Below are 25096 nucleotides of genomic sequence, written 5' to 3' on the forward strand. Positions count from 1 at the left end.
ATATTGCAAGAATGAGTTGGTGGTGGGTGTGTGGTAAACATCAAGCACAGCCCATCTGTGTGGGTGATGCATATGGTCAGATTTCCTGTCTGTATGCGTGCAGAAATGGATCTGAAGTACTGTCATGCTACTGTGTATACGCTTGAGTTTTCACCAAACAACAGGCTTATATGATGCTATAGAGATGTCACCCTGAAAATTGTGTTTTGGTAGGAGAGTTAAGAGGCAGAGAGAAACATGGAATGCATTTATTTCATCCGTTAGATCAGCATTAGAAAAGTGACAGTGAAAAGGCAGTATACAAGGAATGATTGTAATTGTGTGTTGAGATACAGAGAAAAGCCAGTCATTTTGTTGCACGGTACAGGTGATTCCAGGAAATCCCACAGTAGTACACTTCACTCTATGTTTCCAAGTGGTACATAAATAAATACTTACAGCAGGTCTTAACTGAAGACATGTCTCAGACACAGCGTAAGTGTTTAGATCTCACGCATTCAAACAACCAAATCGCCTTTTCGCATAAGCGTCAAAGGGAATGAAAAGCTAGGGAACATCACGACTATCAGCCTTACCTGAAGACAGTAGTTCTAGTCTTAAAGGAGATTGTCTCTTAAAAGCGTCGCTGTTTATGACAAAGGACGTCCCTCTCCTCTTAGCCGTGTGTGCGTGACTAGATTATTGCTTAACTTTACAGCACGCAAAGAACCGTTTGAATCCAACAGAGATGTATGTGCCCGATCCCTTGGATGTTGGAGTAGAAAGATTTAAGTGTTGAAAATAAAAGTGTACATTCCATTAGAAACATTACACTCTCTTTGTATCATACAATATAAAATATGTACTGTGTACCGTACATGTCTAATGAGAGGGTTTCCATGACAGGCTACCTGTGTACTGAACTCTGTTAGCTTCATACTCTCCCTATCAGTTTACCAATCAGTAATTGGTAACAGCTGATTTCTGCACTCACACATTTGGTCCAACTTAGTAACTCTTGAATATCTCATGGTATGCATGATTCACATCTAGTAGTTCAACATTCCAACAATTAAGTCTGATTAATACACGTAAATGCCATCTTTGTTTAGCAACATTTGAAACCAAATGGTGTGTAGATTATTCAAAAACAATAGGCAAAATTAACTGTGACGACCAAACCCCAAATGGCATTCCCAACTGGTTCATGTACAGGGAACCAGCCGTTTTTTCTACATCTTTTTAATTAGCATGAAAAATCTAATCACACATTTGAAAAATAAGACCAAACCAACAAATAATGAAGACCGAAGGAACAAATCAACTAAATCAAATTACATTTGGTTTGAAAGACGAGATAACTAATTTTACAGTATTGTCAAATATGTCTTAATTGGAAATTAATAATTCGTGCAGTTACTGAAAATAATCAGAGAACGCGTCACGAGAGAGAACAGAGATTCAATCTCCTTGTGCAAGTATTGTCCTGAAAAACAACTATATGAAAACTATGTAAACAGCTAAAGTGTGAGTAGAATTATCAACAAGCTGTTTAAGCCAGCAGAGACCAGAAGGAGACTGTAGTGTAATCAGAAATGAATTATTATAAACATCTATGAATTAATACTCTCAACCTTTTTGGGGAGGCAGCTTTGAAACAGTTCCTACTTTCAGCAACTTACCCTATTTAGTAGTATGTAAGGCCTCATAGTTAAGAGTTGTAGAAATATTAAAGAAAACAACCCATTTGCCTGACAAATAAAAACTGGATGCATGTGTTCTTCTGCAGGGTTCACTGCAACACCCCCTTCCTCAAACTCAAATACACAAGACCATTCCAAGCCAGCAAAATCCCCCAAAAACTAAACAAAAACAAAAGACAAATCAACAAAAATCAGTTCTTTCATGACTGCAGTGCACCCAGTCAGAACATGGAACAGTATTCCTGACTGCACGCTGTGTGGGTCCAGTTAGCGGGCGCACTCTTCCCTTTGCTGTGTGTGTGTGTGTGTGTGTGTGTGGCCCATGGTGGGAGCTGGAGGCAGGCAGCTACTTGAGGAGGCTCTGCAGCATGGCTGTAGCGTAGGTGGGCCGGGCCTGGTGGCTCTCAATGGCGCTGCGAAGGTACTGGACCCCCCCACAGCGGTCCCAGATGTCCTCGAACTGCCGGGCCAGGATCTCCGCCCCCCTCTTCCTGGTCAGACCCGTCTCCTCCAGGCTCAGTTCACACATCTCCATGTCATCTTTCCCTGCACACAGCAAGCCATCAGTGGCACAGGAGCAGCTGCTGGTAAGATGACATGTAGGACATCCTCCTCTCAGCTGACTTAAAGCTTGGACTCTGAGAACACTCAGGTCTAACATAACACAACACAGTTTGTCAACTTAGAGAACACACAGTTCTAACTTTGAAAACACTTAGTTCTAACTTAGAGCACAGTTTTAACTTAACATAACTAGTTCTAACTTAGTTCTTACTTAGAGAACGCAGTTCTATGTGTTCTCTAACTTCATGCCTCTGCCCTGTGTAGGACCTTGGGGTGACTAACCTGCCCCCAGCGGGATGGGGTGACTAACCTGCCCCCAGCAGGATGGATGGGGTGACTAACCTGCCCCCAGCAGGATGGATGGGGTGACTAACCTGCCCCCAGCAGGATGGGGTGACTAACCTGCCCCCAGCAGGATGGGGTGACTAACCTGCCCCCAGCAGGATGGATGGGGTGACTAACCTGCCCCCAGCAGGATGGATGGGGTGACTAACCTGCCCCCAGCAGGATGGGGTGACTAACCTGCCCCCAGCGGGATGGGGTGACTAACCTGCCCCCAGCAGGATGGGGTGACTAACCTGCCCCCAGCAGGATGGGGTGACTAACCTGCCCCCAGCAGGATGGATGGGGTGACTAACCTGCCCCCAGCAGGATGGATGGGGTGACTAACCTGCCACCAGCAGAATGGGGTGCTTGTCTGGGTGCAGCTCCATCTGCCTGGCGATCCAGGGCCCGTCAAAGTGGGCGTACCACCAGCCCTTCTTCTTGTTCTGGGGATCCTTGTACTGATCCCCAGGCCGGATGAAGGGGATCCGGAAGTAGCGCTGCTGCCTGTTCATGGCCACTTCATGCTGCCTGGCAGGGATGGGCGGAGCCGGGTTCTGCTGGGCTGTGAGTGGGCGGAGAGAGGTGGTATGAGGCAGTCTTTGGCCAACGGGAAGGGTGGGAGGGAGAGGGTAGCAGCTATAGCTTGTGGAGGGGGTCAGTAGAGATCATAGAGGCTCTGATCAAAGGGAGAGCAAATCAGTACGACAAGAAGCATGGCACATGTTTGTTACAGAGCTTTAAATCTCCTCTCAAAACATTTAAATACAATATTTAGCATATATATGCAAAGTGGAGCGTAACAAATAAGGGATTGAGCTGGGATTCCAGAGGGTTCTCTATGCAGTACAGGGGAAGACAGGGACGCGTTCTCAAGCTTGTTTAGGCAGCATAGCAGTTCCAACCACCACATCTTCAGAAACTGTTCTATCTCCATCAAGAAGATGAATTCTTCCCATAATCCTTCCACAAGAAATAGCAAAAGCAAATAAAAAGGTTATGGCATCAACTGAGAAGAAAACACCTTTTGGATCCCATCACCATTCAAAACGTTCCCCCCCCCATACACACGACGCAACACAAAGACGTAGCAACCGACAGAAGACTGAACTGAGGCCTCCTTGACAAATGCACTTAAAATGCAAACTCTAAATCTGCAGACTGGATGCCAAAATACTACTTGCACTACAAACACCAGTTTCCTCGGTTTCCAGCAACCAAACTGACTGAAATCATGATGTACTTCACACAGTGTTTCAACTGGCATTTTATGTTCTCACTTTATGGTTTTCCTTCAATCAGAAACCCATCTCTAAGTGCAGAAAATGCCTCCAGTTTTCTGCTCAACTGAAGAGTCTCTTAGGAGTTTCTCTTTCAATCAGCGTGTAGACTTCTCCTGGTGTCACGCTCCCACCTATGCCTTGACACCCGCCCCACACCCCAGCACAGTTTAGACAGACTGCCCTGAACCCTCCCACCTCCAGGTTGCTGCTTTAAATTTGCACATGTATTCCACATCCATAACAGCTGCGGCTCACCACCCCCTCTAAGCATCCTCAGTTTCTGAACGACTCGACATGCCTAATGATCATGTCTCCAGTCGATCACTGCCACAAAGAACCGTATCTAATTACTGGAATTGGCTGAGAACGACTGCTGTGTATACCGCCTTATCAGAACCGGCATGCCTCAAAAATGGAAACTATTAATTTCAACAACAGCCGTTCATGTGGAATTAGAATAACGATCACCTTTTTCCCCCAAAAAATGTTAAGTAAAGCTATTTTGACGGAGAGCGTACCGATAACCCATAATAACCCATCTCTTGTCATGTCCCATGGTTAGTGGAAGGTTTTGTTTAGAAGGGCTGTTAGTAGTGATACATTGTGGAGTACCACTTACATGCTTGTTTCACAGGTGAAGGAGTATCTGAAAATAAACATGCTTGGTTACACAAATACACACGCAACACACGTAGGACAGTGGAAACAGTGTAATCACGGTAATTATGGAGAAGTACAAAGAAAAATTAACTTAACAGTGACGAAGACTATAAAGAGGAACGTACATTTGTAGAAAATAAATATGATTCCCCTTGTGCATAAACACCATCAGTAAAAACACCAGTTTTATAATAGCTAATGGTGCCATACTAATCAAACTAATATCTATCAAAAAATGTGCTCTTGGTCTGTGTAATTTCTCTTGAATGGATAAGATGGAGCACCGGAGGAATTGCTGTCAGTACAGGGAGAGAAAGGAGCTAAATGGTTAACATTAGTGCAAATTATCCCAGAATATGCAAGCATTTCCTCCACATATGGCTTGTCATTGTGTCAATGTTCACAGTGTGACTGAACTCACAGAGACAGAGAGAGAGGATGGATGGATGAGTATGGTGTGTGCGTGTGTGTGTGTGTGTGTGTGTGTGTGCGTGCATGGGAACACAGTCCAATCAGTAGTCTAAACAGACAGAAGCATAAAAGTGTGTCTGAGGTCTGCTAAGGGGGAAAGAGCAAAGAGCTCTTTGTCGTCATGACGACTCCACGCATTGCAAATGTAAATGAGGAACAGTCTGCGGAGAACCGGAGAACCCATTTCCGTGTCCAGTCGAGCGTGAGCGCGTTCCACAACAATGGAGAAAGGTCAGCCTTAGGGGACGTGGCCACTGGAGCCCTCCCAATGTAAAGGTAACAGCACAACTAGGCTGCTTCTTCACTTCTGTCTGCCAACTAAGACCTTAACAGAGAGATGGGCCCTAGTTCCATCACCATAGTTACACTTCCTTAAACAAAGAGAAGCTTGACCCCAGAGTACACACACCACAACGATAATGACAACTATATAGCAGAACGGTATCGCTGTCATCACGCCCCCCCCCCCCCCCCCCCCAAAAAAAGGAAAATGAAATAATTCAGCTGATAAACGATAAAACACTGACAACCAAATCAGAATCCATCAGAATTTAAAGCGCCCGCGCATTTAGAATGGCAGATGACATTGCTGAAAAGCTTATTGCCGAGGTTAGTGTGGACTTAAATATAGTTAGTAGGGGTGGGGGAAAAAACTATTCACATTTAATTTGCGTCTTTAAGCGATTCACAATTTTTTCCATTAAAAATCGCAAAAAATAGATCGATTTTTAATCGAATCGTGACCCCAAGAATCGTTTCGAATCGAATTGTGACGTACCAAAAGATTCCCACCCCTAATAGTTACAGTTATAGTTATATAGCCTTTCGTTATTGTCTTTGAACGGGCCTAACAGTGTGGTCACGTTGCTTTAAAGACAGGTGATGCGTGGTGGTCTCACCATAGTCGGTGACTGACTTGGGGGCCCTCTGCTCGGTGTCCGTATTGCGTTTCTTGTTCTTTGACTTCCAGGCGTGGTAGACCTTCAGGCGGCGGTGAAACTCCTCACGACAGGCTGCCAGGAGCTCGATGTCTGTGGGGTTAGAGCAGGTCTGGGTTACAGTGAGGAACAGATACCTGGGGTTATCGTCCCTGACGCCTGGGCATTTATCACTGTGACAACCCTCTAGCAGAGATGGGAAGGAGCCTATAAATACTTAGTTACTGTACTAAAGTAGATGTTTTCTGGCATCGGTAGGCTACGCTACTTTACTTCACCATTTATGACAACGTTTTACTTTTACTCAAATATCTGTAGGTTGCTTTCTAATTTATTAAATTTTCAAACCAGGCTCAAAAAAGGTTTACAAGAAAAGTTTGGAAAGATTGAAAAAATAATCTTGAAAAAAAAGTTACGTTATGGATGAGAGAGGGAGTTAGCGTCAAAAAAGATTCCTGGCGAATGTGCTGCGTCTATAGTGTCTTTTTGTATTAATGTAACCTATTAGTATGATGTGAGGTCCAACAGGTAGGCTACTTTTTACTCAAGTATATGTCTGAGACCATACTTCTTTACTTTAACTTGAGTGAAAAAGTAAAACCTGCACTTCAACTTTTACCAGAGTCTTTTTAAACATGAGTTTCCGACTTCTACTTGAGTGAAGGATGTGTGGACTTGTGCCCGCTAGGCCTTCTGTTTGGCTGTTTAGTGTTCCAGACACACGGAGACGAGTGACATGGAGATGTGAGATCGTCAGACAATGCAGAAATGTAATTTTTCCCCTGACTGACAGGGCCCCCCCCCCCCCAAAAAAAAAAAAAAAAAAAAAAACAGAAATTAGAAACTCTTTTTTTTCTCTCGTGGGGACCAAACTTCCTGGCGGCCCCCTTGGTGACAGGCTCATAATGTCATCATGACAATTTGATTAATAAGAGCGAAACTTGCACCTTAATCTTAATGCTTTGGAAAAGTGCCAACAGAGGATTAATCAAAAGATAGATCTGGGTAAAAATACTCAAGTTGTATATTTTTTTTCTCCAACTGTGCCTATTTTGGCAGCAGTGGTGAGAGATTGACAGAGCTTCATCTGTATTGTGGTCATGGCCCTTGGTCTCCCTGGTAGGCAGGTGGTTGCTGGCCTGTTAACTGCTAAACTAATCATTTCTTTGTGCCCTCATGGGTCAGCTCACGAGAAGACTTCTCCTTGCCGCCGTCGGCCTTCTCTACCTGCTGCTCCAGCCTCCATCATTCTCTGGATGAGTACGAGCCTAGCGATCCGACGTTAACAGAACTGTGGGCAGCGCTGTTCCGACAGCAGATTACGCCGAAATCGATAACCGCTGATGAAACAGTCATGTTGCGCTAATGAATTAAAGAGCAGAAACCCCTCAGGCACCTAACAAAACGTGCAGATGTTTGCTAACTGCCTAACTGCCTCCTCCCTAAGGATTGTCTCCCCCAAAGGTCTCACAGCTTAACAGATCTTAGACTGGTCCATGGAGGGAGGAAGCAAAAGGCTTCTCACCGCACGAGGTGTTGATGGCATCCCTCAGCTCAGCGTACTTCCACTTGCTCAGCTCGTACTTCTTGGTGCCGGCGGCAGCTTTGGTGGCCTGTACCTGGGGGCTTCTAGGAGGGGGGCACACACAAACAGGACAAGGGGGTTACCACAACACACCCCGTGCTGGCAGGGAGCCAATGGGAAGAGCAGGGACGACACAAAGCTCAGGAGTCACGTGACTTTCACCTCAGGGTACAAACAGACATTTTAATTGGGTGGTAGTTTGGGGGAAGCTGGGAATTAAGGTGAAGCTTTGCATTTTCTACAAAAACAAGATGGAGAATTTCAGGGGGTGGCTTGACTGTAATGAGGGCCATTGCGTGGGTGGATTTGTTGTTGGAGAAATAGGGGGAGAAAACAATCTGGAGGTTCTTCAGAGCAGTACTCATTCTGCTGAAATACAATAATTGGCCTTTTGAGGGTACTCCTCTCTGGCTGTGAGCCTGTCCACAGGCCTGTGTTTCTCAGCAGACAGGTACTTCTCACAGCCCTCATTAAGCCACGACAGGGATTTGCCCCGTTTAGAACAACGTGGAGTAAGGGCGGGCCTCCTACCACCGAAGGCCTTTCACTCTGTAATCCCATTGGCTGGCCGGGCCTCTTCACCAGTACAACTGTTCAGACACAGCGGGCTATTCTGGGTTCCCTGAAGCTCCCAAAGCTGTAACCTTGGGCTAACGGGACAGTCCCCTTCTGGCCAGAACTTCCTGTCGCCATGTGACTCAGGCAGTCTGAGGTAGCATGAGCCAATTAGCAGCAAACACAGTGAGTGGTTCCAGAGGTCAACTGGTGTGTGTGCGTGGTCTCTAGGTACATGTCACTCATTCACACTTGCTGTGAAGGTGACAGGGCCGGAAGGTGGTGAGGCCTGGGGGATAGAAGCTGCTGTGGTGGCTGCAGCAACACTTGGCCCTGTCATCACAGGGACACGCCTCCACAGTTGGCACATGGCACTTTCCTCCTGTCTACGCACGCCGCTCGCACTTACTCTTTGTTGTGTTTAGATTGTTGCTCATTTGAATTGCGAATTAATTGGGTTATATTGTATCACATTTCACGGAAATAAAGTATTGATTGTTACTACAATGATTCTAGAATCATGCGGATTTACACGTCATGAATGTCACAAATTCAACCACAATCATAAAATTTAAGAAAGTGTAAATCTGAAGAGATGGTGTGAGATGGACAGATTTCAGTGCCGGTCGAGTGGGAGAGTGAGTTGGAACAGCTACCCACCTAGCCAGAAGCTCAGACATTTCCTTGGCCATTTCCTCCCTAAAAGAACATGGTGATTCCAGCACACAGCAGTTAGAATGCCAGTCAATGTCACTGCTAAGCCACTGTCAACAGCGGTACCAAAAATAAAACACAATTTGCACACAGAACCACCACCCACAGAGGAAACCACCGCAGCAGAGAGGAAAACACTCAGTCAGAAACGTGTGTGTTTGACCTAGGAAGGTAACACACTCTCTCCTCCTTGTCGCTCCCTGACCAGTAAGGCTCTGTGCCTGTACACTTCCCAGGGGGCCGTCTGGTGACGGAATCCCACCGCTGTGACATATGGCTTGTGAGGCGTGACGTAGCTACAGCAGGAGGCGCTAAGCTGCCGACATCCCATCGTGGGGGGCCTTGGGGCTGCGCTGATTAAACTCATCACTCCTGTTGATTTAAGCATCCAAGCGTTCTATATTTACCCTCATCTCCTCCATTAAAAGCCTCTCAAGAAACCTGTCCCTAGTCCTAACAGAAACAAACCTGGGCCCAACGGTTCTGTCTGCTACATGATTCTTTTGGGGGGTGATTACCTGATGAGAGAGCATATTACCTAGGGAAAAGGTGAGGCTGTAGAAGAGTAGAAATGTGGAAAGTAACTGAAACGGCATTGAGAGAACAGGCATACTTGATAAACACTACTCTACAGAGCGCATTCCAGGTGCAGATGAGGTGGGAGTGAAGATGCAGAGAGAGTGCAGAGAGAGGATGTGGTTCCCTGAGGACAACATCCAGCTGGTGTTGCTGAGGTTGTGTGCAGTTCAGTTCATGGGAGATGCAGAGAGAGTGTGAGAGAGGATGTGAAGGGCAGGTCTTTGTGTGTCTGCCGCTGGTTTAAGTGCTATGACGTACTGGGTATTAGTCAGAGAGGACTACTCATTTGCACCTTGCCAGAAGAAAGTGCATTACACACCTAATTCAAAAGTGCATGTAACTTTATGTCTTAACAACACACATACTGCGCTGGTTTAAGAACTTTCACGTATGGAGTCTCTACTTGAACTAAGCTCTCTGTGAGGGTGTGCTGGAAGGAGGATTGAGAAACGGAGGCCTGAATTGAACCTACATGGTCAAGCTCTTGAGGACTTGAGTTCCAGCAGCGCTGTAAACGAGAGGAGAACAGGATTACAACGTTGCACTCAGCATACAGTGAGTGGGCCAATGGGGAACTGGAGAGGGTGATTTCCCCTGTCCTCTGTCGGTCCAGAATGGGTCATTACCATTCCAAGGCTGTCAGATTAAGGACAGATCAGGCCCCTTGTGAAAAACGTCATTCTGAATGGGAACTGGGAAGGCATAGATATGTCTGAAAAAATAAACTAGACAAGCCACTCTGACCGAGATAGACGTTCACAGTCATCCTGCCTGTTTGTTCCTGAGTGTGCCTTTGTCACGGTTCAAGTTTGCGGTTTATCTGGCAGATTGCAACAGCATGCGGGGTGGTAATGGGTGAGTGGTGAAGGGCAGGTGGGGATGGGATTAAGGGGTTAAATCTCTTCTTACGTAGCTCTCTCTGGAGACGCTGGAACACCCGAAGAGCCGTTACTGGGAGAAGAGAACAGAAGACATTGGTTACACACACACACACACACTCAGAAGAGAAACCAGCCCGTCTCTCCAAAACACCTTTAAAGGAACTACATTAACAAAAGTCAGTGTTCCGATCACTGCTTAGAATCGGTAAGACTGGGTTGTCCGTGGTGGTGATTGGGACTCCAGAGCCCTGTGCTCTCTCAGCTGCCCCGGGTGGGCTGTACCTGCGCAGGCCTGCGTCGTAGGGGCTCTCCTCTGGGATGAGCTCAGACTCGCTCTGGGCGATCCTCATGGCCAGCTCCCTGTCTCTGCGCTCCTGCTCCAGGATGGTGGAGCGCGCCGCCTCCTCCTCACGCTCCGCCTCCATCTGCAGCTCCATCTCCGCCTGCACACACACACACACACACACAATGTTAGTTCACAAACACACACATCTACACCCACCTCATCCCCAGTTGATGAGGGAGGGAGACGGGCAGGCAAGAAGGGCTGAGCTGGTTCCTCTGCCTCCCCTGTCGTAAGGTGCTCCTTTACTCTAATAAGGGACTCACGGAGGTGTGTGTAGCCGGCAGCATGATTGATGCGCCTGCCTAGTCCATGTACTCACCCAGCCAGGAGACTCTTCCATAACTCAGTCTCCGCCAACCAAACTCACAAAGGGCACCAGAAACTCGGTTTTGAGGACAGAGCAATTCCTCACCCAGAAGGGACACAAAGTGAGGTCTCTTTATGTTAGAGAACAATAAGGACACTCTCTCCTTCCCCCCCCCCCCGCCTAAATAGCAGGTTCAGAAGAGTCTCTTCCCCCTTGGGGGGCCCTGCCCTCGGCCACGCCCCCTCCCTAACCATATGGTTCCTCAGTGTCAGGTGCCTGGGCCCTGCCCTGGAGGCAGGGGGATATGATGCAGGGCTGCGGGCCTCTTCAGACCCCTGCTAATGAGCTTTTCTCCTGGGAGGCGCTGTGTCCAGGAGAGCCTGTCAGCTGGAGATCAGCCAGGGGCTCGCTGGAGCACAGAGGCACCAGAGGCTCAGGGGAGGGAAGTGGGGCGGGCAGCTTGAACTAGGACACAGTCCACAGTCCACAGGCTAGCATAGCATATTCATTCTTGTTTCAAAATCTAAGAAGGAAGTGAATAGTAGATACAGCAGTGAGACCAATTTAAGAGTTATACCCCCTATCCTCCTTGAAAGGTCGGGTGTTGAAACTAATTCAGCCCTCAAAGAAGAGAATGAAGAAAGGAAAAAAAAATCTAATTTTGGTGCAGTTTCCTGCCGCCTAAAACCATCCAAAATATGAATTCATGAATATTTGCTGAGCACGCGTGCCCAGAGAGCGTAATCTGGAGGATATCAGCCAGCAGCACCCTGGCTGCAGGCCTCAGGGCAGGGCCTCTGATCTGACGGCCGGCTTCACAGCGCTGCAAGCTGCTGTTGACAGAGGGTCAGTCTCTCTCCAGCTCTCTCCAACAGCAGCTGGGGAACCCACTGAACAGAAACAACCCTCTGACACAGGGACAGAGTGATGGAATGATGGGGGAGAGAGAGAGAGAGAGAGAGAGAGAGAGAGAGAGAGAGAGAGAGAGAGAGAGAGAGAGAGAGAGAGAGAGAGAGAGAGAGAGAGAGAGAGAGAGAGAGAGAGAGAGAGAGAGAGAGAGGAAGAGAGGGAGGAAGAAAGAGAGGAAGAGAGCTTGCCAGGGAACTTTGCAAAGTGGAGCAGGATGAGCATCAGACAGACAGACTCTTCAGCTGACCCACAGGAAGTCACCCACCTGAATCCTCTTCTCCTCTTCCTCCATCTTCTTCCGTTCCTCCTCTTCCTGTTTCCTTTTCAGCTCCATCTCCGCTTTCCTGAGGGAGAGAGAAAGAAAGAAAGAAAGAGAGACAGAGACAGAGAGAGAGACAGACAGACAGACAGACAGAGAGGGAGGGAGGGGGAGAGAGAGAGAGAGAGAGAGAGAGAGAGAGAGAGACAGAAAGAGAGAGAAAGAGAGAGAGAGAGAGAGAGAGAGAGAGAGAGAGAGACAGAAAGAGAGAGAAAGAGAGAGAGAGAGAGAGAGAGAGACAGAAAGAGAAAGAAAAAAGAGAGAAGAGAAAGAGACCTGTCACAGAATGTAGATCTCCAACTGACAAGGAGCCCATATAGAGAGCACATGGAGTCCACACAGCGACTGACTGACTGCTCCTCAAGGTAAGCCATCAGTCAACAGCAGCCCCAGAGCTTCCCAGGTCACTGAAGGTAAACCAGCTCCAGTCCCTGATCCAGCAGCCTGCACACAGCCCGCTGACCTCCCTAACAGTCCTGACATTCACTTTAGCCTGGATGACTTCCATGAACAACCCTGTATAACCACGTCAGGACTTTATGGAGGTCCCACTGACACGTCCTTCCTCTGTCATAATACTCGTTTCCATAACGGATGCCCTTCAGTCATCAGGCAGATGAGTGTGTGGGTTAGTAACTCTCTTGGGGGTTCATAACGCCGAGCCCACCGTCTCTAATATCTGAAATGAGGAGGTACTGATATGTGACGGTTACGATGGGCCACATCGCCTCTGCCAATAGGGTTTTATACCCTAATAAAGGACAAGCGTGTCTGCTCCTCTCTGTGTCCTCCTGACCACCCACCCTCCTCCTCCTCCCCCCCTCCCCCCCTCCACTCCCCCTCCTCCTCCCCCCTCCACTCCCCCTCCTCCTCCCCCTCCCCCCTCCACTCCCCCTCCTCCTACCCCCTCCCCCCTCCACTCCACTCCCCCTCCTCCTCCCCCCTCCCCCTCCACTCCCCCTCCTCCTCCCCCCTCCCCCTCCACTCCCCCTCCTCCTCCCCCTCCCCTCCACTCCCCCCTCCCCCTCCACTCCCCCTCCTCCTCCCCCCTCCCCCTCCACTCCCCCTCCTCCTCCCCCCGGTCAGCTACTCACAGGCGGCGTTCTTCCTCCTCCTGCTTGCGTCTCTGGTCCTCTTCCTCCCTCCTCTTCCTCTCTCGGTCCATGTCCTCCTGGATGCGTTTGAGACGCTCTCTCTCCTCCTCCTCCTTCTTCTTGTTCTGCATGGCGGTCAGCAGCTGCTCTGAGCGGGTCACCAGAGCCTTGTACTCGTGGTCAATCTCAATGCGGGTCATGATGGTGCCCTGAGGGGTCAGAGGTCACAGGAGGAAGGTCAGGTGGGGAGCAGAGGGGAAGATAAGCGTGGTGGGCAGGTCTCCATCGGGGTCTCAGACCCAACGAGCCAGTATGTGCTCAGGCCACACCCACAGACAGAACAGTCATGCATTCTAACTTGCACTCCTAATTCTCTCCTTGGCTGGGCAGATCAACCTTCATCCCTTATCAGAGTCCTGCATATCTGGCTGCATTTCCTAAGACTCTGCATGCCATGGTGTAGCTTCGAATTAGAGGGCAAACGTGTTGCAGGTCGTAAATATTCATGCACATCTGCCGTCGATGGAACCTTTTTATGGAAAAAGTATAACTTGGTAGCACAGCTGTGTCTGCCCGACCAGGACCTGTCCTCCTAACACAAACACACATTATGTGTGACTCCAGCTAACCTGGCAACCCTGGCTCTCACGGAACCCCTGCAGAATGTATTTGTAATCTAGAAAAACTAATAAACAAGGTGCAAGGGAACTCAACGAATTCAATTCATTTATTTGGGATTTGGAGACAAGATGGACGACATCTGAAAACTAAAGAGAAAAACGAGTATCCCTCGGAGGCTTGTGATTATAATGAAGCTAGTGTTGCTGTGCGGTGCTGACAGTGACTGGGATGAGGACTAGGATGACATCTGGGAAGAGAAGGAGCCAGCCACACTAGAGCCATGCCAAACCAAGTCTATTTGTGTGAATGCAGAATCGTGGATTGTGGTGAGGGAGGCAGAGCAGGGGAGGGGGAGCAGGGGAGGCAGAGCAGGGGAGGGGGAGCAGGGGAGGCAGAGCAGGGGAGGCAGAGCAAGGGAGGCAGAGCAGGGGAGGGGGAGCAGGGGAGGGGGAGCAGGGGAGGGGGAGCAGGGGAGGGGGAGCAGGGGAGGGGGAGCAGGGGAGGGGGAGCAGGGGAGGGGGAGCAGGGGAGGGGAGGGGAGGCAGAGCAGGGGAGGGGAGGCAGAGCAGGGGAGGCAGAGCAGGGGAGGCAGAGCAGGGGAGGGGGAGCAGGGGAGGGGGAGCAGGGGAGGGGAGGCAGAGCAGGGGAGGGGGAGCAGGGGAGGGGGAGCAGGGGAGGGGGAGCAGGGGAGGGGAGGCAGAGCAGGGGAGGGGGAGCAGGGGAGGCAGAGCAGGGGAGGGGAGGCAGAGCAGGGGAGGCAGAGCAGGGGAGGCAGAGCAGGGGAGGGGGAGCAGGGGAGGGGGAGCAGGGGAGGGGAGGCAGAGCAGGGGAGGGGGAACAGGGGAGGGGGAGCAGGGGAGGCAGAGCAGGGGAGGGGGAGCAGGGGAGGCAGAGCAGGGGAGGGGGAGCAGGGGAGGCAGAGCAGGGGAGGGGGAGCAGGGGAGGCAGAGCAGGGGAGGGGAGGGGAGGCAGAGCAGGGGAGGCAGAGCAGGGGAGGCAGAGCAGGGGAGGGGGAGCAGGGGAGGCAGAGCAGGGGAGGGGAGGCAGAGCAGGGGAGGGGGAGCAGGGGAGGCAGAGCAGGGGAGGCAGAGCAGGGGAGGCAGAGCAGGGGAGGGGAGGCAGAGCAGGGGAGGCAGAGCAGGGGAGGGGAGGCAGAGCAGGGGAGGGGAGGCAGAGCAGGGGAGGGGAGGGAGAGCAGGGGAGGGGAGGCAGAGCAGGGGAGGCAGAGCAGGGGAGGGGAGGCAGAGCAGGGGAGGGGAGGGAGAGCAGGGGAGGGGAGGCAGAGCAGGGGAGGCAGAGCAGGGGAGGCAGAGCAGGGGAGGGGGAGCAGGGGAGGGGGAGCAGGGGAGGGGGAGCAGGGGAGGGGAGGCAGAGCAGGGGAGGGGAGGCAGAGCAGGGGAGGGGAGGCAGAGCAGGGGAGGGGAGGGGAGGGAGAGCAGGGGAGGGGAGGGGAGGGGAGGCAGAGCAGGGGAGGGGAGGCAGAGCAGGGGAGGGGAGGGAGAGCAGGGGAGGGGAGGGAGAGTGGCCTTAATAAAGGCATCGCCTCCCCGAGGCACCAACAGTCAATAGTCTGGTCTGAGCTCCTCATCATTACCTGCCATCTGTCAGCAGGGGAAAAAGCACTTCATCCAACATCAGAACGTTTATTTTCAGGTATTTATTCTGGAACGCAAATAACTTGTGGAATGCTTATGGTGAAGCGTGTCTAGTTATTCATTTATCTAACAGTAACAGAAGGCCTCGTCATTTCCTGTAATCTGACGTGACGCAGCTTTAAGTGTTCTGGAGTGAGTGGAGAATGTGTGGCTCAGCGCAACAGATACATGTTAACTCTATGTGGACACTCGAGTGAAGAGCAGAAAGAGGAGGTGCTTTTGCCGTCTCACACACTTTGATCTTGACCATGAGGCTGCTGATAGCTGCATCCAGCTCCTGGATCTGGGTGGCCATCTCCTGTTTGCCCTCCTTCAGTTCCACCTGGTTGAATTTGTCCATCCTCTTCTTCAGATGCCGCACCTTGACCAGCCCGTCGATCCTGTTAGTAGACGCAGACGCACATTCACAGACACACCCCAAAAACATCCAACACATTCACAGACAGCCACACGCAATCAAAAGCACAATCAAAAGACGCACACAGACACACACCACACCCAAATAATGACACACGCCGTTAGCCCCAGATTGAGGGTTGCCAGATCAGACAAAAACTCTCCGGTGAACCCCCCCTCCCCGCCATCTTCCCCTCCCCTGGGCTGGTGTTGTTTATCATCACAAGTCTCCTGGAGCTTCACTAAGGTAAGAAGCGGTAAGAAGCCACAAGGCACGCTGTGGCGGTCTCTGTGGCGATACATGTGAGGATTGTTAAACAGGCTGGCGCTGCTGAGCTGTGAAAGTGGTGTATAATGAGAGAGAGGATGAGAGGGAGGAGAAGGAAGGAGAAGGAAGCAGACGGGAGGAGAGGGAGGAGGAGACAGAGGAGGAGGAGGGAGGAGGAGGAGAGGGAGAAGAAGGAGAGGGAGAAGAGAGAGGAGGAGAGGGAGAAGAGGGAGGAGGAGAGGGAGGAGAGGGAGGGAGGGAGAAGGAGAAGAGGGAGGAGAGGACACCCACCGTGGCTTGTGCTTCCTCTTGCAGAGCCACATGCGTACCGTCTTCTGCATCTTGATGCAGGCACTGGCACGGTACAGCATCTTGTTCTTCACTGTGGAGAGAGAGAGGAGAGAGAGAGAGAGAGAGAGAGAGAGAGAGAGAGAGAGAGAGAGAGAGAGAGAGAGAGGAGAGAGAGAGGAAGGAGAGAGGAGAGGGAGAGAGAGAGAGAGGGGAAAGAGAAAGGGAGGGAGAGAGAGAGAGAGAGACAGAGAGAGAGAGAGAGAGAGAGAGAGAGAGAGAGAGAGAGAGATAGAGAAAGAGTGAGAGAGAGGGGATGGAGAGAGAGAAATGTTATGAGAGGTATAGGAAGGGAAAGAGAAGCTTAAAGGCCTTCCACCCACAGACCTGCTGGGACTGGCATAGACTCTACTATGGCCTATACCTTGGCAATGTTCAGAGACACCAGACCAGATGGAAAACCTTCCTCAAAGTCGGGTGTGACATGGAATAGAGATATTACAGTCTGTCAAGCCTGTGGACTAAATGCAGACTTCCCAGCATGCCTGGCGTGAGCAGGGTGTGTGCTCTAAGACTGGTGCCTGGGTCACATAGAGGTGACCTGGCTCAAGTCAGAATCATCCCGTTTAACAGCTGTGTTGTGCGCCGGGGGGCAAACGCCGGGGGGCAAACGCCGGGGGGCAAACGCCGGGGGGTTGAGCCGACTCACGTTTGATGACTGACAGGCTGCACCACTGCACCTTCCTCCAGCGACTGCAGATCAGCCACTGGTTGACCTTCTTCACCAGCTCTGCCAGGTGGTCAGGGTCCGACTTCATGATCTGGTCAAACTCTGCAAACTGGTGGAATTCAGAGGAGGAGATAGTGGAGGAGATAGTGGAGGAGGAGACGGAGGACAGGTGAAGGAGGTGAGGGAGGCGTGTCCAGAGAAGTTAGAGACACCGACTCACAGGTTTTGACGGTGGCTCAAACTATCAGCTTGACAACAAAGGATTCCAAATATTCATGTATTCATGAATTTCATCCCTGGGTCCAGTGTCAAAGTTACATCAGTTCTCACAATGGGCTTGGTCTGGTGTACTCCACAACAAGCACCGCTCGATGTTACAAAAAAGCACAGACACTACAGTATAAATAATTCATATGTATATAAATGAATACTCCATCTGTTAGCACTGGTCTATTATCAAAAATATAGCTTAGACTTTTACCTCCTCTGCCAAAATGAATCTCAACTCAACATTAGGAAACAGCAACCTCTTTTTTTAAGAGAGCTGGCAGTCTGAACGCCTTACCTTCCCAGGCCTGAAGAACACTCTGGTCAGACCGAACTTGTAGTCGTTCTCATTCAGCCCTAATGCCTTGAACAAAGCCTGCAGCCAAAACATGAGCACAGTTCCTTTGAATAAACATGGTGGTGTCTGTGGTGTCTGTGGTGGTCTGTGATGTCTGTGGTGGTCTGTGATGTCTGTGGTGGTCTGTGGTGGTCTGTGGTGGTCTGTGGTGGTCTGTGGTGGTCTGTGGTGGTCTGTGGTGGTCTGTGGTGGTCTGTGGTGTCTGGAATAGCGAGTGGTTAGGTGGCTGTGTGGGGCTGTGGGAGGGGAGCCTCGGGGTCGCCCACCTTGGTGAACAGGCGAGGGTCCAGGCGGGTCAGCTTGGCAGGCATATACTGCTTGTACATGTTGTAGAGCTCGTGGAAGGGGGCTCTGGAGGGGAAGCCGCCCTGCATGAGGTCCAGCACCGACACCATACCTGCCAGGGCACAGGCAGGTCACAGCAGGGGGAACAGAACATCCACACACACATGTTTTGTAGGGTATTGCTGAATGAAATAGAACGAATTTCTTAAAAGGACGAAATACATCTCTGTCCATCTACTTCCCTTCTTGATTTGTCATAACAACTGTCAAATGTGTTTGAATCTTTCCACGTCAAATAAACAGTCCAATCATGATATTTTTGTTATCAGGGTTACAGAGCAGAGGAATACATGTCACGTCTACTGACTTTTTGTGGATGAAATATCTCCAAGGGTACTGAACTAAACCACGGTAAATTGAATATGCAAATGAGACAGGAAGACTGGAGAAATTTGCCTTGCAGCCTTAAGAAGGCAGCCGACGAGAAAGAAAAGAAGTTTAAAAAGCTGTCAGGTAAGATTGGCTTCTAGTGTCCCTAGTGGGTCACCACACACATTCATGTAGGTCTAGGACAAAAGTCTGAGAATCAGCAGCAGCATGGAACACTATGCTGTGTGGGAGAGCCCTCCACCTCCAGGTCTGACTGGTCCACTCCCTGCTGGTCTGACTGGTCCACTCCCTGCTGGTCTGACTGGTCCACTCCCTGCTGGTCTGACTGGTCCACTCCCTGCTGGTCTGACTGGTCCTCTCCCTGCTGGTCTGACTGGTCCACTCCCTGCTGGTCAGACTGGTCCACTCCCTGCTGGTCTGACTGCTCCTCTCCCTGCTGGTCTGACTGGTCCTCTCCCTGCTGGTCTGACTGGTCCACTCCCTGCTGGTCTGACTGGTCCTCTCCCTGCTGGTCAGACTGGTCCACTCCCTGCTGGTCTGACTGGTCCTCTCCCTGCTGGTCTGACTGGTCCTCTCCCTGCTGGTCAGACTGGTCCTCTCCCTGCTGGTCTGACTGGTCCTCTCCCTGCTGGTCTGACTGGTCCTCTCCCTGCTGGTCTGACTGGTCCTCTCCCTGCTGGTCTGACTGGTCCACTCCCTGCTGGTCTGACTGGTCCACTCCCTGCTGGTCTGACTGGTCCACTCCCTGCTGGTCTGACTGCTCCTCTCCCTGCTGGTCTGACTGGTCCACTCCCTGCTGGTCTGACTGGTCCTCTCCCTGCTGGTCTGACTGGTCCTCTCCCTGCTGGTCTGACTGGTCCACTCCCTGCTGGTCTGACTGGTCCACTCCCTGCTGGTCTGACTGGTCCACTCCCTGCTGGTCTGACTGCTCCTCTCCCTGCTGGTCTGACTGGTCCTCTCCCTGCTGGTCAGACTGCTCCACTCCCTGCTGGTCTGACTGGTCCTCTCCCTGCTGGTCTGACTGGTCCACTCCCTGCTGGTCTGACTGCTCCTCTCCCTGCTGGTCTGACTGCTCCTCTCCCTGCTGGTCAGACTGGTCCTCTCCCTGCTGGTCAGACTGCTCCACTCCCTGCTGGTCAGACTGGTCCTCTCCCTGCTGGTCAGACTGCTCCACTCCCTGCTGGTCTGACTGGTCCACTCCCTGCTGGTCTGACTGGTCCACTCCCTGCTGGTCTGACTGGTCCTCTCCCTGCTGGTCTGACTGGTCCACTCCCTGCTGGTCTGACTGCTCCTCTCCCTGCTGGTCTGACTGCTCCACTCCCTGCTGGTCAGACTGCTCCTCTCCCTGCTGGTCTGACTGGTCCACTCCCTGCTGGTCTGACTGGTCCACTCCCTGCTGGTCTGACTGGTCCTCTCCCTGCTGGTCTGACTGGTCCACTCCCTGCTGGTCTGACTGGTCCACTCCCTGCTGGTCTGACTGGTCCACTCCCTGCTGGTCTGACTGGTCCTCTCCCTGCTGGTCTGACTGGTCCTCTCCCTGCTGGTCTGACTGGTCCTCTCCCTGCTGGTCTGACTGGTCCTCTCCCTGCTGGTCAGACTGCTCCTCTCCCTGCTGGTCTGACTGGTCCTCTCCCTGCTGGTCAGACTGGTCCACTCCCTGCTGGTCTGACTGGTCCACTCCCTGCTGGTCTGACTGGTCCACTCCCTGCTGGTCTGACTGGTCCTCTCCCTGCTGGTCTGACTGGTCCTCTCCCTGCTGGTCAGACTGCTCCTCTCCCTGCTGGTCTGACTGGTCCTCTCCCTGCTGGTCAGACTGGTCCACTCCCTGCTGGTCTGACTGGTCCACTCCCTCCAGGTCTGACTGGTCCACTCCCTGCTGGTCAGACTGGTCCTCTCCCTGCTGGTCTGACTGGTCCACTCCCTGCTGGTCTGACTGGTCCTCTCCCTGCTGGTCAGACTGGTCCACTCCCTCCAGGTCTGACTGGTCCTCTCCCTGCTGGTCTGACTGGTCCACTCCCTGCTGGTCTGACTGGTCCACTCCCTGCTGGTCAGACTGGTCCTCTCCCTGCTGGTCTGACTGGTCCTCTCCCTGCTGGTCAGACTGGTCCTCTCCCTGCTGGTCTGACTGGTCCACTCCCTGCTGGTCTGACTGGTCCACTCCCTGCTGGTCTGACTGGTCCTCTCCCTGCTGGTCTGACTGGTCCACTCCCTGCTGGTCTGACTGGTCCACTCCCTGCTGGTCTGACTGGTCCACTCCCTGCTGGTCTGACTGGTCCTCTCCCTGCTGGTCTGACTGGTCCTCTCCCTGCTGGTCTGACTGGTCCTCTCCCTGCTGGTCTGACTGGTCCACTCCCTGCTGGTCTGACTGGTCCACTCCCTGCTGGTCTGACTGGGGGACCTGGGGTGGGTGTTGGACTGCAGCAGCTCTCTGACTGACCTGAACACTGGAGCTGGGACAGGATCTGGGCTCCTTCAAACTGGTGGCTCACCATCTTCAGGTTGGGCTTGATGCAGCGGATGAAACTGGAGCCCTGAGAGGGACAGAGGAGGGAGAAAGAGAGGAGGGGGAGCAAGAAGGGGAAGAGAGGAGGGGAAGAGAGGAGACGTGTGGCTGTTAAAATATGTAGATGGGGACACAGCTCTTTATGAAAAACTACAGGCTCTAAACTGCATGGGCCTCTATTAGGATTTAAGGTGTTGACAAAATGGCGTTATGTCCTCGGTGTGCCTCCTGTGGAATCAATGAAGTTGTGTAAAAAAGGGACGTAGAGCTACGAGACCTGTGGGCTAACCAAGGTGGCTGGGTGACTGGGGCGGTACTGACCGTGCTGCGGAGTTTTTCCAAAAGAATGTTCAACTGGGTCTGTTTGAAAGAGATGAGAGAAAAATATTCTTTAAGAGACCATCAGTCATGGGAGTCGCCGCAATGTAACGGGGGGGGGGGGTCTCGTCCCCCTCACTTAAAAAAAAAGTTGTTTGGACCCCCCCACATTTGCGATCAAAATATTAGTGCATGACTGGTGTATTAGTCCAGCGATCTTTCCATTGCTTCACAATCAAATCCGTTCAACTTTATGAGAAGGGAAAATACCCATAGCAATAGAATTCCACTCTGCGGGATGCGAGTCGGACAGTTCACGCCTCCACATCGTCCATTATCAAGTGATATTGGACACCTCTCGGGCATTATCCCTTACTTATTGATCTTTACTGACTTTCAAATAACGTCCCGTTTGCCTTTCTTAGAGTTGATAGAAGTAGGCTGTTTATAGAATGAGATCTGTAATTTTACTTAGTATATCTACCGATCTAAAGGTTGACCCAATATATGAAGTCATCACACAATCTAGTGACTTTTAGCGGCTTTTCAGAGAGCCACTAGCAACTTTTGGTGGGATCTTTTTGGCAACACTGTTAGAGACAGACTCCAGGAACAGGTGGAATAGGCCAGCTCACAGCCAACATGCATATTTATTCCTCATTCCCCTGGCTTTGGGAGTCCAGTCAAACTCAAACTGACAGGTAACAGTACATTACAACCACGAGGGATATTGAAAGTGTCACTTTGACAAAACCACAACGACAACAATAACGATGTGCATCCAAACAGGTGAGAAACAAACACAGGTGCGTCTCGTTGGAATACAGACAGATAATGATGCTTTTCAGACGCTTTGTGTCTAGTGCTATGCAGGTAGTGATATTGAACTGGCTCCTCAAAGGAGCCTCCTGTGACCTTCACATGCACCCAAACCTCACATCTCTCACACCTCTCACATCAACGGATGGTACGGCTCAGCAGACACAGACAAACCCTTCACGGGGGAGTGTCAGGGTCAGAGAGCTAATACCAGTAAGTACTGTCTATATTACCTTTTCTAAGTCTGATGGCAGACTGTTTTGTTATTGGCTGGTGGGGTGACCTGCCAAATGACACTCAGTGCGACCAATAAACAGCCTTGAGCTTGGGTCGCCAGAATTCAGAATGTCACTGTGGTCGAGTGGCTGGGCAGAGGAGCACAGAGGTGATTTATCAAAGGCTCCTGAATGTCTCACAGCTAGACACACCCTGGCCCCTAGTCTTAAGATCGCAGCCGCGCTCCACGCAGAAAAAGATTTATGCTGTCGTTCAACACACAGTATGAATTCCAAACAGTTTCAGCCGAAAGGTGAAGGTACACTTCCTCTATATTTAACTTATAACATCTATAACATAACCAATTATCAGAAACAATTTTACCTCATTCCATTGTGTCTATATTACACACAGTCATGTTAATGTTCGCAGAACAGTGCCGACATTAACAACCATTAATATTCATACCCAGCGGGTATCACATATTGCATTACCCAACGCAAAACTTACACTTGCAGGGAAGCTGTGAAATCTTAATAATAGTAACTCATGTTCTCGTCCTGTTCTCATTCATTTTTGAATGAACATGAAGCTGCATCCTGAAGTGATGTGTGAGGAAGTGGGTTTAAAAGCCGTTTGGCTCACCTTGAACTTGTTCCCCACGCTGATGAAGCTTAGCTTTCCAGCCTTCTGCTTGGAGTCCTTGGTGTTGTTGGAGTTCTCAAAGAGTTCCCTCACAAACCTGTCTTTGGATTCGCTGATCAGGCACTCCAGGGACATGTGCAACGCATCGTTGTTTTTCTCCACAAACTTGGTCTGCAAAGTCACAAGTTCACACTTCCTGAAAAGGACTGCAGGTGGGATTCAATTGTCATTTACAGCTATTGATTATATTCCACGTGTAATACGCTGAAAGAGCGGATGGGTTTGATCCAGTTTGGGAGGAGACACACGGTATAGAAGTTTGGAGAAGAGCGAAGGCTGTGTCGCGAGCCTACCGTCTCGTAACACACGGCTCCTGCAAAGTGTCGGACTATGAAGCCCTCGTCATCCCTCACGTTCCTGTGGACAGCCAGCTTGGATTTTCTGGGCACCTGAGAGGATCACACACACTGATTTTGAAATACATAAGAGGACAAATGAAGATGAAGTTGTGGATACTTCAGTGTGCAGATGCCTCAGAGCTGGAGAACAGCTGCGGAGACTCACAGTGAGACGGAAGTGGTTCTTGTGCTTGTTGTGTACGGTCTCTGCAAAGTGCTGGTCACTAGGCTGGGGCAGGCGGTTCTCTTCATCCAGGATGTCCAGGATGCCCACCAGCTTGGCCTCCACCAGGTCTGACAGAACAGAGAGCATCACAACAGGCTATTCAGCTAATGCAATCAGCGTGGGCTTAGAAATAACATACGATATTACAGGTGTTTTTGCTCAAAGGACACATTTGTGAACAACTCTGGGCCCTCAAACACGTTCCAATTATAGGAGACACACCTGTCCAGAACTACATTTAAGTTTAATAAAGAAAAGTCATTTATAAATAGTATCTTCTTGACCTATAACTGCTCCGTATAAAAAAAATAGTGTCACAAAGAACATTTTAATTAGGACACTTTTCAAGTAATAGCTGAGAGCAAAATGAATCTCTAACCACAAATCTATAACACAGAGAATCCATCTAAGCACAGAGCGGTGAACCGCCCACATGCTGTAGCTGGAAGGACTGGAGGGCCGCACACATGTACTGTGCTGTGAACAGGTGCAAATCAGACACCTGCAGAGAGCACACACTGGCTAAAACACATTTGCAAAAGCTTACAGTGCCTGACATTGTTCTGGAGATCAATGTCAACCTACTGTGACACAACAAAACCATGATGTTGAACAAGGCTGAAAGCTCCCACACGCATATTAAGAGTTAGTTTTGGAGGGGGGGGGGGCTTGGTGTGATGGATAACTTGGTGAAGTTCAAGGTAGGGTGTGTGCTCTGGGCCAATACCTACAGAGCAGGCTCCACTGAGAACTCTGCAAACTGAAAGGTGTTTGGCTGAATTCGGATCCCATTATGTGGAGCCGGGCACGTAGTGAAAGCTAGCATTCAACCCCTGTCACCTCCACGCCTTTGTGTTGTTCTCGCTGTGGGAGCAGCACAGCAAAAAGGCTGGGGTTTAGATGTGCTCCTCCACATGCTCAATCAATCAGGCCCCCTTCGCAATCTCTACTTCTGTTGTCCAGGTAACAACGCAAAAGCTCCACAAACGAGAATTCTTTCGCTCGGGTGTTTGACCCCCTCACACTGAGAAACCACTCTGCTGTCTCCCACACACACACACACACACACATGCACACACACACACACACACAAACGATCGAGTCCACCCTCACCACTCTGCTGCTGAATGAATATAGAGCAGTGAAAAGCAGCCAGTCATCTGGAGGGAACAGTGGTGCTTTAGCAGAAACTGACCTATGCAGTCCTGATTGTCGACGTAGTGAACCTCGTTCACCCCGAGTCCCTCCTTCTGGTACAGCTCTTGCTCCTGGAGAGAGGGCAGAGAGGCTTGGCTGTGCGTCCACATTCAGGATCATAATGTTAGATTTGAGTATTTCATTGGGTCGTTCTAGGATCCAGGGACCTCCAAGGCTGAAATTCAAGCTCTAACTGATTGTTTTCTATATAATCCAAGCAACACAAATGTTTCCACCCCAATAAAAGAAAATAATTGGAATGTAAGTGATGGAATAACTTTATTTTATTATTTTTAACAGCTGTA

The 25096-nt window shown here is 50.6% G+C and overlaps 1 protein-coding gene across 6 annotated transcripts in view; it reads right to left on the reverse strand.

Annotated features, from left to right (window-relative positions):
- Positions 1–234: 234 nt before the first annotated feature.
- Positions 235–25096, reverse strand: part of LOC146287515 (unconventional myosin-VI-like) — a 47388-nt gene continuing 22526 nt past the window's right edge. For 2 of the 6 annotated variants that reach the window (XM_084699488.1, XM_084699493.1), the window contains 22 exons: positions 24790–24862; positions 23535–23662; positions 23324–23419; positions 22971–23141; positions 21294–21332; positions 20907–21000; positions 18061–18191; positions 17735–17812; positions 17149–17278; positions 16443–16533; positions 15723–15867; positions 13212–13420; positions 12064–12142; positions 10519–10679; positions 10265–10306; positions 9828–9863; positions 8723–8761; positions 7448–7551; positions 5884–6015; positions 4473–4499; positions 2917–3135; positions 235–2228 (listed from right to left, as the gene is read on the reverse strand). In XM_084699488.1, the coding sequence (XP_084555614.1) occupies positions 2029–2228; positions 2917–3135; positions 4473–4499; positions 5884–6015; positions 7448–7551; positions 8723–8761; positions 9828–9863; positions 10265–10306; positions 10519–10679; positions 12064–12142; positions 13212–13420; positions 15723–15867; positions 16443–16533; positions 17149–17278; positions 17735–17812; positions 18061–18191; positions 20907–21000; positions 21294–21332; positions 22971–23141; positions 23324–23419; positions 23535–23662; positions 24790–24862 (2424 nt within the window). In that variant the 3' untranslated portion in view covers positions 235–2028. The remainder of the gene's footprint in view (positions 2229–2916; positions 3136–4472; positions 4500–5883; positions 6016–7447; positions 7552–8722; positions 8762–9827; positions 9864–10264; positions 10307–10518; positions 10680–12063; positions 12143–13211; positions 13421–15722; positions 15868–16442; positions 16534–17148; positions 17279–17734; positions 17813–18060; positions 18192–20906; positions 21001–21293; positions 21333–22970; positions 23142–23323; positions 23420–23534; positions 23663–24789; positions 24863–25096) is intronic. The other 4 variants (XM_084699490.1, XM_084699489.1, XM_084699491.1 and 1 more) reach the window with 4 other exon arrangements.

The sequence above is a fragment of the Hypomesus nipponensis genome, chromosome 6 (assembly GCF_054491055.1).
Source record: "Hypomesus nipponensis isolate SF chromosome 6, ASM5449105v1, whole genome shotgun sequence".
In the NCBI taxonomy this organism is placed as follows: Eukaryota; Metazoa; Chordata; class Actinopteri; order Osmeriformes; family Osmeridae; genus Hypomesus; species Hypomesus nipponensis.